General features: G+C 24.2%; 7 protein-coding genes across 7 annotated transcripts; 3 read left to right on the forward strand and 4 right to left on the reverse strand.

Moving 5' to 3' along the window:
- Positions 1–1,373: 1,373 nt before the first annotated feature.
- SRAE_2000381600 (BTB/POZ-like domain and Potassium channel tetramerisation-type BTB domain and BTB/POZ fold domain-containing protein) lies at positions 1,374–2,089 on the forward strand (the record flags this gene model as incomplete). Its single annotated transcript, XM_024655055.1, has 2 exons — positions 1,374–1,559; positions 1,742–2,089. 2 exons carry the CDS (start codon positions 1,374–1,376, stop codon positions 2,087–2,089), a joined length of 534 nt encoding a protein of 177 aa, XP_024508365.1.
- A 752-nt stretch (positions 2,090–2,841) lies between these two features.
- SRAE_2000381700 (Hypothetical protein) lies at positions 2,842–3,221 on the forward strand (the record flags this gene model as incomplete). Its single annotated transcript, XM_024655056.1, has 2 exons — positions 2,842–2,971; positions 3,019–3,221. 2 exons carry the CDS (start codon positions 2,842–2,844, stop codon positions 3,219–3,221), a joined length of 333 nt encoding a protein of 110 aa, XP_024508366.1.
- A 524-nt stretch (positions 3,222–3,745) lies between these two features.
- Positions 3,746–4,920, forward strand: SRAE_2000381800 (tRNA selenocysteine 1-associated protein 1; the record flags this gene model as incomplete). Its single annotated transcript, XM_024655057.1, has 2 exons — positions 3,746–4,024; positions 4,084–4,920. The coding sequence occupies 2 exons, from the start codon at positions 3,746–3,748 to the stop codon at positions 4,918–4,920; spliced, it is 1,116 nt and encodes a 371-aa protein (XP_024508367.1).
- A 2,496-nt stretch (positions 4,921–7,416) lies between these two features.
- Positions 7,417–8,484, reverse strand: SRAE_2000381900 (Nematode cuticle collagen, N-terminal domain and Collagen triple helix repeat-containing protein; the record flags this gene model as incomplete). Its single annotated transcript, XM_024655058.1, has 2 exons — positions 7,417–8,307; positions 8,356–8,484. 2 exons carry the CDS (start codon positions 8,482–8,484, stop codon positions 7,417–7,419), a joined length of 1,020 nt encoding a protein of 339 aa, XP_024508368.1.
- A 391-nt stretch (positions 8,485–8,875) lies between these two features.
- SRAE_2000382000 (Aldehyde dehydrogenase NAD(P)-dependent family and Aldehyde dehydrogenase domain and Aldehyde/histidinol dehydrogenase domain and Aldehyde dehydrogenase, N-terminal domain and Aldehyde dehydrogenase, C-terminal domain-containing protein) lies at positions 8,876–10,594 on the reverse strand (the record flags this gene model as incomplete). The annotated part of the gene is made up of 3 exons (XM_024655059.1): positions 8,876–10,280; positions 10,349–10,358; positions 10,552–10,594. 3 exons carry the CDS (start codon positions 10,592–10,594, stop codon positions 8,876–8,878), a joined length of 1,458 nt encoding a protein of 485 aa, XP_024508369.1.
- An 827-nt stretch (positions 10,595–11,421) lies between these two features.
- Positions 11,422–13,278, reverse strand: SRAE_2000382100 (Negative elongation factor B; the record flags this gene model as incomplete). Its single annotated transcript, XM_024655060.1, has 1 exon — positions 11,422–13,278. One exon carries the CDS (start codon positions 13,276–13,278, stop codon positions 11,422–11,424), a length of 1,857 nt encoding a protein of 618 aa, XP_024508370.1.
- A 314-nt stretch (positions 13,279–13,592) lies between these two features.
- Positions 13,593–14,489, reverse strand: SRAE_2000382200 (Glucose-induced degradation protein 8 homolog; the record flags this gene model as incomplete). The annotated part of the gene is made up of 2 exons (XM_024655061.1): positions 13,593–14,323; positions 14,366–14,489. 2 exons carry the CDS (start codon positions 14,487–14,489, stop codon positions 13,593–13,595), a joined length of 855 nt encoding a protein of 284 aa, XP_024508371.1.
- Between the last annotated feature and the right edge of the window lie 471 nt (positions 14,490–14,960).

Here is a 14,960-nt window from a genome sequence, read left to right on the forward strand (position 1 = left end):
TTATTTAATAATAAAATGTTTACCTTAAATATATATAAATATGATTTATTTCCTATTTACAATCTTTTCAAAGGAAACAATTTTTAAATTATGGCATTCTTATTAACTTTGCAATTACATTTTTTAAAAAATTTAAATTTTTTTTTTTAAATAGCTTATTATATAAAGGATAATAATTTATTTTGAAATATGCAAAAAAAAAATAAAGAAAAAGTACTTTGTATTCAAAACATTAATTTAAAGTTAGCTTTTTTTTTAATTATATAAATGCATAATTTATTTAATGATAATGACTATTTATAAAAATACATATATCTTAATTTTTATGCTTGATGCATTCTTAGTCAGTCCTCTTTTCTCTAGATGTGTTATTTTTACCAAATTTAATGATAAAAATAAAAGTTATATAAAAGCTTGTTAAAAACAGACTAAAATATTTTGAAGTATTATATATAAATAAATATAAATATATATATATATATATATATATATAATATATATACCAGAAATGAGTATAATTTTAATAAACATAAAACAAATTTATAATCATTACATATGATGATATCTTACGAGTTTAATAATTCCAATAATTTATTTTTTTTAGGTTTTCAAATTCGTTATGTATATTCAATCCAAAGATTCCTCTAATACTTTTCCAAATAATAATATTTTAATTGCTGTTCTTTTAGCAGTTGGATTATTTATAATATTTATCTACTTGTTATTATTATTTAAAAAATTAAATCAAGACTTATTGTTAAAAAATCATAGTAAATATAGTTTAGTGTCAATTGGAACATTAAATGAATAATATAAATGAAAAAAAATATTATTAGGCAAAAAAAAAGAGAATTTTTTTCCCTTTTTAAAACCATTTTTTTTTTCTATTAACGATGTATATAAAAAAAAATTTTTGTTTATATAAAATTATGAATAAGATATAAATATATATAAATATTTAAAAATCTTTTATGACTCAATCAGATTAAGTAATAAATATATTTTATTCAAATAAATGTATTACAAATTTTATCATCTTAATATTTTTATTAATAAAATTTTACACAAAAAAGATTTATGATACTAAAAATTGTATAAAATATTATGATTATAAGTATTTAAATATTGTATAGTAATCAATTGATTAGATACAATTTTTAATCGTTGATTACTTTTGTAGTATATTATTTATTCTCGAAAAGTATGATTTTGACAGTTGAATGAAGAATTATTAAAATAAATATCTTATCATCATACTAAAATAATACTTTTTTTATTGACTTTTGATAACAAATATTATTAAAATATCATTATTAAAAAGTTACAATCAAAATTTCTTTTCTTATGATACATAATATTAAAGAAATTTAAAAATGACATGCCAATTTGATTGTACAAAAATAAAGTATCCTAATGATATTTTGTATTTAAATATTGGTGGAAAATATTATGATACTTTTTATGGTACTTTAGCAACAGGAGAAAGTTTATTTTTTCATCAAATTTTTAGACATTCTTACAAAAATAATGTTATTTTAGTTAATGAAAAAAAAATTATTGTAAGTTTAATTATACAGAAATTGTTTAAAATTTATTTATAAAATAATATATAATAAATTATTATCTTTATTGACGTATGCCAAAAATTTTTAAATATTATTTAAACATTTAAATATTTTATTTATAAAAATATTAAAAATAAATATTTTAAAACAACTTAAATTTTTATTTTTATTTATAGATTGATAATGATGGTAGATTATTTATAGACCGTAATGGAGAACTTTTCAAATATATTCTTGATTATTTTAGAACTGGCAAAATTAATACAATACCAGAAGATTATAATATGTTGAAAGAACTTTATAAAGAGGCAGTATTTTATCAAATTTATGAATTGGCATCTCATGTCAGTTATGCTATTAAAAATTATCCAAAATATGAACCATATGACGTTATTTCATATCCATATTTAATATGTCCATGTAAAAATTGTCATACTGAAAAATATGTATATAAAGCAAAAAATGGATTGAAAAATGAGAGATATGATCAATTAAGTACCTTGAAAATTAAAAATAACTATTAAATATGTTGTAGATTACAACTATGTTGGTGGGATTAAACTTTTTCTATAAGAAAGTATTATCCACCAATAACGTAATCATTTTTTTTTTTCATGTAAACGGATTTGTATACAATTTGCCTTCTTTCAATGTAATTTTACCACAATATTAAATAAATGTCATTTAATACCTATGCTTATATATTTTTTACACGCATATCTAAAGTTTTTTATTCATAAAAAGTTATATCAACATATTTATATATAGTTTACAATAACTTCTTAAATGGTTAAATATAAAAAAATGTACTTATATAAACTATATATAATAAAAAAATATTTTATTTATAAATAAAAATAGTCGATATTTAATTAAAAAAAAATTTTTATTTCTGAACCACACCTTTAATATTCAGTTCATATAATATATTTAAAAAAAAAAACTTGTATAAGAAGAAAAGATTGCTTTTATTTTTAATAAAATAGATTATTTGTTGAATGTATAAATAATTTATGTTATAAAATATTTTACTATAACATTTTTATTTTATTTTATGTACTTGTTATATTATCAATAAAAAAAACAAAAGATGTATTTAAGGAATGAATTAACATCTTGTAATGAAAAAATTGTACACAATTGTCAAGTTAGTACACTATTAATTATAATAATTTTTATTATTACAATTATTTGTTTTATTTTTATTTTTAATATTATAAAAAAATCTATAACATTAGTTTCTACTATAAATTCAAAAAGTGAAAGTTTTGTTACTATGTCAAGTATTGATACAGATCTAAATTTATCTGATAGAAATTATAATAAAGATAAAAAAGGAAGAAAAAGTATTTTTGGTGAATTTATAAGACCACAAACTCCAGTAATTGTTGTTGAAGATTTTGAAGGTATTAATTTATTTTATTTATATATAATATTTTTTTTTTATATATAGGACAATTACCCCATTCTTCAGTATATTCTTCAGGAAAAATTTCTGAACTTCAATCAGATATAACATATAATTATGGTTTTGGTCAGACAAATCCTCATTTTTTAAAAGTTCCATCAAAATTATCAAATAGAAAAAATGTTTCATTGTATGAATTTAATGATTGTATTGATACATTAAGAATAATTCAAAAGATTACTTTTTAAATAATTTTAACACATATTTTTTATATTTTAACCATAATGTTATCTAATAGAATTTGTAGACTTTTTTAAAAAATATTATATCATATATTATAAATCCAATTTTTTTTTTTTTGCAGAAAAATGACGCTATTTAAAAAAGATAACATCAAATATTTAGGGATTTCCAGCTACGAAAAATATAATAATAACACTTTATAAAGAGATAATTCTACTTTTTAAACTAACACAAGCAGTTACATTCTTAAATTAAAAATTTTTAAATTATTTTTTTTAAAATTTTTATATTAATTATTAAATTACTAATGAAATAACAAAAAATTAATTATAAACAACATTTTAATTTTTATAAATATGTAAAATTAAAAAAAACTACTTAGTATATTAAAAATTAAAAAGCGTTTATCCAATTTTCCTTTTAAGACTAGACACAAAAATTTATGCATTCCTTATTTTTTTCTTTCTTATGTAAATTATTTTTTTGTTATTTTAAACTATAATTTTTATTAAAAAAAAAGTTTTTAACAATGCAAAATCAACATATGTCAATGCAACAGATGAGGTATAATATTCCTCATCATAATATTAATGATCAGGGAATCCATGGAAATTATGGACATCAAATGCAACAATGTATACCTGGTCAAGAAAGTTTTTTAAGTGGTTTTAATAGAGCAGAAAATCGAACATTATGGATGGGAGATATTTCTCCTTATTGGACAGAAGATATTGTGAAAGAAATTTTTGTTAAAATTGGAATTAAAGTTGAAAATATTAAAATGATGAATGATATAAGTAATGGAAAGGTAATAAATAATTTGTTTTGATAAAAATATACTATAAATAACTTTTTTTTATATTATAGAGAAATGGATATGCCTTTGTAAAGTTTTTCACACCTGAAACTGCAAGAAATATTATGCTTGAATTAAATGGTACACCAATGCCAGATATAAAACCTCCAGTTAATTTTAATTTTTCTTTTGCTAATTCAAATTCAAGTAATGGATATGAATATAATATTCTTGTTAGTGATTTACCACCAGATTTTACAGATGCAGAATTATTTAAATTATTTGGTTCTAGATACATGGGATGCAGGGGAGCTAAAATATTAAGAAATGATGATGGTACTTCTAAATGTATGGGTTTTATTAGGTTTTCTACTGAAGAAGAACAAACAAGAGCTTTTATAGAATTTAATCAAACAAAAATTGGTTCGTATACAATGAATTTACGATTACCACATGCTGGTAGAGGAACCAATAAACATAAACCAATGGAATCATTTCAAATGCCGTCATTTCATCGTGAATCTAATTCAAAAACAAATGATTTTGATAGGAAACGGCCGTTTAGGTATGATAAAAGCTATGGATTAGAGGATAAAAGATATCACGTTGCCTTTAAGCATACTAAAGGTGACGTCATTCGACCATTAGAAGAGCATGATCCAAAAGTTATGAATGCTAAAATGAATTCATTAGATAGTTTCTTCGTTGAAAAGCGACTTAGATTAAGATTTACTCAAGATTATTTTGAGATGATCGATGATGGTATTAGTGAAACTGATAATGGTGAACAAAATGGATCTGATTCACATACTGAGATAGAAGATGACGATAAGATTGAAAACACTGAAAATAATGTTGAAGAGATAAAGAAGGAAAGTATCAAAGAAGAAGTTCCAGATAAAGAATAATTCAAATTCTATATTTTATTGTAATTATTGTATATAAATTATGTTATGTATATTTTTAATTTTTGAAATATTAAAAAAAAATCCAAATGACAATAAATATTTTAAAATTTAAATGTAATAACGGATCTCTTTTAGAGTCACTGACGTATTAAATTTAAAAAAATAAGTTAAATGAAATATTTTAAAAGTTTTTAAAAATTTAATTAAATGTATAGTAATTTGAACATTTGACAGTTGATAAACAGTAAAAAAAAGTTTTAGAAAAAATTTTTTTATTATAGTCAAATCTATAAAAAAAATTTTTACATAAATAATTAAAATTATCATATAAATAAATAAAAAATAAAATTAAGAAAATTAGTAGTATATTTTTCAAGAAAATTTTTATTAAAAAAATTCTAAAATCAGAAATCTAGAAAATTTTCAGCCATGTTTTATATCTCTAAAAATAAATATACTAGACTTAATTTTGAATAGAAATCGAATGAAACTAGTTCCATCTTCATAGGATAAGTATTTGCTGAGATACTGAAAAGACGGGTATAATGAATATTTTAGAAAAATTTTCGCCTTTGTTCATATCTCGCTTCATAATAAAGATAAATGCAATCAGATTTCTGCAATCGTCCGCAAATAAGTTTTCATATAGGGTCTACCTTTAAAAATTTTTTATATCTTTAAGTACTTGCGAAATATAAAAAAATGGTGACAATGGAATACGCGCGAAAAAGTACCAAGCGTAGTATTTCAAGAACGGTTGAAAATTTAAAAATCTTTTCAACGTAGGGTATACCTAAAATCACGAATGAAGCACAGCACATCCAATTTCATAGACCTGTGACTTCATTAACTCGAGTTATCACTAAATTCTTAAAACTTTTTTTTAACATGTTTCTTATCATAACTTCATTTTTAGAAGTCCTATGAAAATATGAATAGGCTTAATGAATTTCTCATAAAAAATTGATCTAGAAAAAAGTATTTATTTTTAAAATTTACAATATTATCATAAAAATCGAGATTTATAAAAAATATTCCACAATTTCGCCCCTCATCTTTGAATCCATATAACTCCTGAAGTTTCCATTTTAGAATATTGTTGATTATATTCAAAATTCATCCTGTATCAAGGGCTATCGAATGAATATAGTAGCATATTTAAATTCCAAAAAAAGTTGTTTATTTTATGTCACATATTTAGAGGTAAAGTCGGAAATCTAGAAAATTTTCAGCCAATTTTTATATCTCTGAAAAAAATAAAGTTATAGCTATGAAATTAACTTAACTAGATCAACTTTTGAATAGAAATCAAATGAAATTAGTTCCATCTTCATAGGATGAGTATTTGCTGAAATACTGAAAAGTCGGGAACAATGAATATTTTAGAAAAATTTCCGCCCTTGGTCATATCTCGCTTCACAATGAAGATAACTGAAATCACATTTCTGCAATCGACTTCTAATGCGTTTTCATATGGGGTCTACCTTCAAAATTTTTTTATATCTTTAAGTACTTGCGAGATATAAAAAAATGGTGACAATAGATTACGCGCGAAAAAGTACCAAGTTTCATATCTCAAGAACCGTTGAATATTTAAAAAACTTTTCAACGTAGGGTATATCTAAAATCACGAATGAAGCACAGCGCATCCAATTTCATAGACCTGTGACTTCATTAACTTAAGTTATCAATAGATTATTAAAACTTTTTTCAAGCATATTTCTTATCATAACTTCATTTCTAGAAGTTCTATAAAGATGTAAATAGGCTTAATGAATTTCTCGTAAAAAAGTGATCTAGAACAAAGTATTAATTTTTAAAATTTACAATATTATCATGGAAATCAAAATTTATAAAAAAATATTCCCCAATTTCGCCCTCATCTTTGAATCCTTATAACTCCTGAAGTTTCAATTTTTGAATATTGTTGATTATATTCAAAATTCATCCCGCCTTAAGGGCTATTGAATGAATATAGTTGCATAATCCAATTCCAATAAAAGTTGTTTTTTTTAATTTTTATTATAAAAAATTTTTTTAGTTATTCATTTTTTTTTATTTATTTGTTGTTTTAGTATAAAAAATTTATATTTAATCAACATAGCAATTTTAAAAAAAAATTATACATATGTATAATATTCAAATATTCAAAAAAAATTTCTAGTACGTCAGTTACTTTAAAATTAAGCCGTAATAACAAAATATTTGTTTATAGTTATACTTTTTCTATTCAAAAAATACATATAAATTATCTTCCATTATCATGTTAAAAGAAAGTAATGATAGGCTCAACGTACAAAGAAAATTAATATAACAAATTTTTATATACCACTTGAATTACATGAAAGAAAAAACAAGATAGAAATGGTATATTACTCAAAATGAATAGGAAAATATTGCCTAAGGTAGAGTTTTTGATTTTACTTATAAACTTGTTTTAAAAAAAGTAACGGACTTTTAAAGATTTAAAAATTTTATTTATATCTTAAATTCAATTTAAATTCTTGCTCGATAACCACCACGATTTACACCTTCATCTGTTGAATATGTTGGTGTTGATGGTGGACGAAATTCATATGACATTCCTTGTTCTGCTTTATTAACACCAGCAGATCTTGGTGGACATGGACAATATTCAGCATCTTCACCTGGTACACCGTTTTGGCCTGGCATTCCTGGTCTTCCTTGATTTCCTTGTCTTCCTGGTAATCCTCTATCTCCTGGTTTACCTTGATGACCATCATTACCTCTTTGTCCATCTGAACCTGGATAACCAGGAGGTCCTTTCTTTCCTGGTGGTCCTTGAGCTCCTTTCTCACCTTTTTCACCTTTAATTCCAAGAGTTCCAGGAGCTCCAGGTGCACCCTTTTCTCCATCTTTACCAGGTTGACCAATTTCTCCTGGCATACCTGGATTTCCTGGATATCCTATTCTACCTTCTTCACCAGGTCTTCCAGATGGACCAGGAATTCCAGGTTGCCCTTCAGGACCTACTTCTCCTGGTGGTCCAACTGGACCTGGAGGACCGTTAGGACATACTCTACATCCCAAATTTGTATCTAATGTAACAGGTGGTGCAATTCCAGCTAAACCTGGAGCACCTCTTTCTCCTGGTAAACCAGGTTCTCCATCTAATCCTGGTTCTCCTGGTGGTCCTGGTGGACCTGCTGGACATAAATTACGTGAATTACATTTACATTGTGGTCCAGAAGAAGTGAAACCATCAACACCTTGACTTTTTCCATCTGGGAAGAAAGCTTTAATGCCACCATCTCCATAACCACCATTATATGCATCTCTTTTTTCTCTTGATAATTGTTTTATTTTTTGAAGATTATTCCATGCTTCTTCAGCAAGTATTCTAAATTCATCAGAATCAATTTTAATCTAAAATTTTAATATTAAAAAATAAATTGTTAAAAAAAAATGCCATACTTGATTATGAATATTTTGAATTTTCCATATTAAATTTGGAACATATAAAACACTGGAAAGTAATGCTGTAATAGAAACTACAACAGCAACAACTCCAACAAATCGACTGGTTGAATTTTTATCGTCCATAAACATAATAATAGAAAATTTATCAAATAAATAAGGATGAAATTAAATTTATATACCTTTTATAAAGTAAATAAAAATTTCAAACAGGATTAGAAAAACAGATATCTTATTATTTAATATAAATTGAATTTTACTCATTATAATGAAAAGATAATTGTTGTACAATTTATCTTTGAAACTTTTGATCAACTATTCTTTTTAATATTAGCGTTCCACAATTTTGTACATTATTATTAAATATAGATCTGGAGGTCGTTATATAAAAATTTTTTATTATACTTTTATTAAGTAAAAATCCAGTTTAAATTTATTACGTCAATTAAATATTTTTTCACTTAATAAATATATTTTCTCTTAAAAATAAATCAAACTATATAAAGTACAAAATATCTTAGAAAGGAACTTTTATTTTTTTAGATATTCTTTTGGCCCAATTAATTTTGTAATCTCCATATGGTGGATATCTCATAAAAAGAACATTTTCAAACCATGTTGTACGATGGAGGACAGCTTTTTCATGAGAAAATGTATCAAAAGTATATTTTCCATGATATCTTCCAAATCCAGAATTTCCAACACCACCAAATGGTAAATGTTCACAACACATATTTAATAGCAAATCATTTATCAATACATTTCCAGATGAGGTTTTATTGAGAACTTTGTTAATATTAACTTGATTATTAGAGAAAAGATATAAAGATAAAGGTTTTGATTTCTTTTTAATAAATTCAATAGCCTTATCAATTGATTCAACATCCATAATTGGTAAAATAGGAGCAAAAAGTTCTTCACTCATTAATGAGTCATCTTCTTTAACATTATCAACAACTGTTGGGGAAATATATAAATTGTTTTTGTCAGAATCTCCTCCAATAATAACATTTCCTTTGGTATCATTTAATAATTTAATTATTCTATCAAAATGTCGTTCATTTATTATTCTACAATAATCAGGACTTTCTTGAATATTTTCACCATAAAATTCTTTAATGCTATCTTTAAAAACTTTGATAAATTGTTCTTTATTTTTATTTACCATTAATACATAATCCGCTGCAACACATATTTGTCCACAATTTGTAAGCTTCCCCCACGCTAATCTTCTAGCCACTATATTTATATCTACACCATCATCAATAATTACTGGGCATTTTCCTCCTAACTCTAAGGTAATAGGTGTTAAATGTTCAGCAGCTGCTTTGTAAATAATTTTTCCAACAGAATAACTACCTGTAAAAAAAATGTGATCGAAACGATTATTTAAAAGAGATGTCGTTTCTTCTGGTCCACCAGTTACAACAGAAACAATATCAGGAGAAAGATATGATGGTATAAGTTTAGATATTAAACTACTAGTATGTACTGCTAATTCAGATGGTTTCAATACAACTGCATTTCCAGCAGCAATAGCTCCGATCATAGGTCCAAGAAGTAATTGAACAGGGAAGTTCCATGCACCAATAATTAAAACTACTCCCAATGCTTCACTTTTAGTATATGCACCATCAATAATTTGTAAAATATTTTTACTTACTTTTTTTGAAGCCATCCATTTTTTTAATTCAGAGATAGTTTGATCAATTTCTTCAACAATAAATTGAGTTTCATATAATAATGTTTCTTGTTCACTTTTATGTAGATCTTTCCACAAAGCTTCAATAAATTCTTTTTCATTATCAACTAATAATTTTCTTAATTGAAGAAGTTGTTCTTTCCTTTTTTCATAACTTTCAATACAACCATCATTAAAATTTTCACGAAGTTTGTCAACAATTTCTTTGAAATTCATCTTCCTAAAAAAGACTATTGATTATAATTAGATAATATTAAACAAGAAAATAGATGAGCAAAGTGTACATACAGCTCTGACTCTTAAACATTATACATTTTTTTAAATACCCATTTTATATAAAGAGAAAAGCATTTCAAATATTGTATGACAAAAAAAAAATTACTTTGTACCCAAATGATAAAATTATTTTTCTATAGCGTTGTTTTGATGTGTCTATAGAAAATTTTTTTTAAACATGCTATATTACTTAGAAATAAGTAGTAAAAATTAACGCAAAAAGGTATGATAAGAATAATTTATTGGCTTACAACACATACTATTATAAAAAATAATTTATATGTTTTAAACTAACTTTAAATTACATATTATTAATTGATAATACACAATTTTTTTTAAATTTACATATATTTATTTAATAGTAATAATTTATGATTATAACTTAATTTAATTAATGATTTTTTTTTTTAAAAAAATACTAATGTATAAAAATTTAATATAACTTTATTCATTGAGAAAACAATTTTTTAAAAACATTTTAAACAATTTTGTTATATTTATATTTAACAAAAATTTACAAATTACTAGTTTTTTAATTAAAATATACAATTAATAAAATAATTGAATATTTCTATGTTTATTTAAATGACATCTACAAATACTTTTACTTTTCTGGCATTCTTTTTATCTATTTTTTATTATGTACTTTATTTCAGATGAATCGTTAGAACATGTCTAAGAAATTTAATAGATTCATTAATATATTTTAATGATTTGTCTTTTCTAATAATTTTAGATAGATAGGGTTATATTAATTGTATTTTACAATACTTTTGTTTTAGAAAAAATTTTTATTTTAATCTAGTAAACTTTTTATTTTATTTTTTTTATATAAAAAAAATTTATTTTTAAATATAATTAATATATAGTTTGTTTAGTATGTTAATGACGAGTAAACTATGTCTTATTTCCACACAATCTAAAATAAAATAATTTATCAAATTGAGAATACAAGGAAATAAAAAATTTTCTAATAATATATTAATAACAGTTGATTTGCAATTATTTTACTTTACACTAGATATTTTTAAATAAATATATAATAATAAAAATAAGGTTCTACTTTACATAATAAAAAAAAAACTTTAATTTATAGTTTGTACTTTATTCGTCTCCTCCTTATAATCAATAGTAATTGTTTTTGGTGCTAATTTTTTCAAAATCTTATCATATGCTTCAAGATAATTTGCTTTGTCTTCTTCACCAAATATACAACTTCCTTCGGCAATTAAAACTTTTGGATTCAATCTTTCCAAATATTTCTTTGTCATCCATTCGCCAAGAACTGTTTTAGCATAGCATACAAATCGTAATAAAAAATATTTTGCTTCAAGACGATGTTCCATTTGACTACATATTATTTGATCAAGAAATAGATGAATATAACTACTTGGATTAAGGTAACCATCAAAGATTCCCGAAGAACAGATGACACGTTGAACCAAAAAATTTGTCCACGGTGTCTGATAAATAAGATTGTCATTTAAAATTTTTAATTTATCAAGATATTTGTTCATTGTTTCAGTAGCATGTATTGTTTTACCTTTTGGAAGTATTTCAACATAATAAAACATCCATATTAATGCACATACACGATCTTCCTCCAAAAAATTAACTAATTGATCAGATATAGGAGTATTGTATTTTAAAATTTGAGGAAATGAATCGCGAGATAACAAATTATTTTGAATAAACATATCATTTATAAGATCATCAATAATAAGGCAAGTAAATTCAGGAAGAAATTTTGTGTAGATTTCAGAATTGACATCTTGCAATCCTTCAAAAGCCTCATCCGTTGAAAGTATTTCGCCATTTGCAAGAATTGTAACAGCTTTATGAGCACAAGATCCAAGGTGAAGAAGTTTTATTAATACATGAAGAACATGCTGATCACGCGGCATTTTATGTTTAGTAGCTGCATTATCATAAATAATTTTAATAATATAATTGCAAATAAAATGTGTTACATGAGGATCACAAGCTATCATAGCCATTTCTGCAAAAAATTCAAGTTCATTTAATGATTTATAGGTTGGGTCTTTAAGATTTTGTTTAGATGGTTCGAATATACTTCGTATTTTGGATATAGCATGTGATTCTAGTTGCCTGTCACGTACATAAGCATCTAAATTACAAGCGAATTGGGAAACAACAGTTTCATCATCTAATGGTTGTCTTCTTTCAAATACAACAACCATTACTTCAACTTTTAATGAACAATAATGGAAACATCCTGTCTCCATAAATCTTTGTTGAATTAAAAACATTAGTTGATTATACAATTCAATACTATCGCCAGCCATTTCTCCTAACATTACAACTTCTTTCCATTTTTTTCTTGCTCTTGATGTTTCAAAGTTAAAAAAATTTAATGCATTAGAATCTAAATACAAAACAATCTTTTCTTTTTTCCTTATATATTCATCAAAAATTTTAAATACTTCTTCCTTAAATAATTCTAAATTACAATACCATATTTGTTGTTTTACAGTTACACAACAAGCTTCATAAAGATCTTTATTTTCCATAATTTCGGGTAAATATTTTTCATCAACTCTTTCAGCATATTTTAAAGCTTCCAGTACTATTGGTCTCATGGAAGGAACTTTATGAAGATCAAATGTTCTTGAAAGAATCCTTTCAATCTTAATTTGCGATTCGTAGCATCTAACACTTCCAAGAATTTTAATAGTTTGAATCATTTTTTCCTCAAGTGCTTTAAAAATTTTTTCATGAATTCCATGTCTTCTAAGTCCATGGTAATCTAATATTTGAAATATTGGATCAAGTGGTGGTCCCACATTTATGCTACAAGCTTGTTGAACAAAATGTATTGTCTCTTTTATATCATTTTTCTTTCTTGCTTTACTAATAATTTTTGCTGAGATAAGCTGACTTCGTTCCAATTCATCTGAATAGGAAAATGGATTTGACGACATTTCTATAAAAAAAAGAGATAGTTAAAAAAGAAATTTAATATCAATTTTATTAAATAAACAAGATAATTACAATAATAAAATATAATTAAATTGACATAATGCCTCCAATAATACACTTTCCATCAAAAAGAAGAATGCATATTCATTTTCCAGTTAGGACATCTAATAGGTTAGTACGGGACACAAGTTGCCTTCCAAGGGTATAGTCTTTAAATATGTTATGATAATAATTTGTTTAATGAAATTGTAGAAAATTTTGTACAATTAAAATTTCCAATTAAAATAAATGTTATATGATAAATGCCTTAACACATTTATTGGTTTTTCTTATCAAGTAATGTAGAACAATCAGCTGGTACTTTTTGAATTGTATTAAAGAGCATTGATGCCAAACGTAAAGTATCATTTTCATTCATTATTTCTGGTTCTTCAACTAGAGGTTTGTCATCCATTTGTGCAGCAAAAAAGATTACAAGTTTAATTATATTTTCCATAATAGGTTTATCCTCAAAATTTTTTAACCTTAATATTGCTGTGTTAACGTTGTAAGCTAATGACTGTAGTTTTTTTTTATCTAATAAATGCCCGAATGGAGAAGTTTCTGGGTTATCATAAGCAAGAAGAGCAAAAGTTTCTTCCATAGTTGGTATACAACTTTCATTACCTTCAGCTATTGGAATAATATGTTTCTGTGCGAAATCCATTGCTTCTTGAGTTTTTCGTTCCCTGATTAATTCTGTTAATTCTTGAAGTCTCATCATAAAGTATATTTGTGAATTTTGCTTAAAAAACTCGGGTAATGTGCATTGAATAGTTTCTATCGATTCACCAATTTTACCATTTGCAATTAGTGAACGAATTTTCATTCTTTCAGGTAACAATTCATACATTTTAACATTAAATGGTCTTCCAATCTCTTGACAGAATGATTCTGCTGCGTCGAGATAGCCTGCCTTGATCATATAGTCGAGAACTAATTCTTCTTGATACTCATCAGGTATTTTATTATCATATATTAAACGTTGTTTTTGAAGCCATCCCATATCTGAAAATTATCACTAAATTTTTCTAACAATTTATAACATACCTGCCTCTTTTTTAGGTGCTGTCGGCTTCTCACGTGGCTTAACAAGCTCCTTTAATAACTTAAAAGGAGGGTGACCTGAAGAGTAGTTCATTCGAGAGGAACCAGAATCAGGCGGAGGTGACATTCTCCGCTTCATAAATGTAATTGGCAAAAAAAATTACTTAGAAATTTATACTTTCTTTTTTTTGTTTTCTATAAACAACGCTGGAGAGGTGTTTCTTCAAAATATACTCTTATGTGGATTATTGTTGTTCAAACATTTGTTTTTGTTAAGATGTTTTTGTTAACATTTTTTAAACTTATACAAAAGAAGTTTTTTAGCATAAAAATTTTTTCTATGGGATAGAAAATTGTTAACAATTTTAACATTTATGTGTTTTATCTTGATTAAATAAATTTTTAATTAAAATTAAAGACACTTTACTACAATTGTTTTTAATTTGTTGTAGCTAATAAAATACTTTATATGAAACTTCTAACTCTTAATATATAACTTATACTTTATACTACGTTTTAAACTCAAATTTTACTATAAAATTTAATTTAAAACATTTAAAAGAATACATAAAATAATGGTACATTGTTAATCTTCAAA

This window comes from Strongyloides ratti (genome assembly GCF_001040885.1).
Source record: "Strongyloides ratti genome assembly S_ratti_ED321, chromosome : 2".
NCBI lineage: Eukaryota > Metazoa > Nematoda > Chromadorea > Rhabditida > Strongyloididae > Strongyloides > Strongyloides ratti.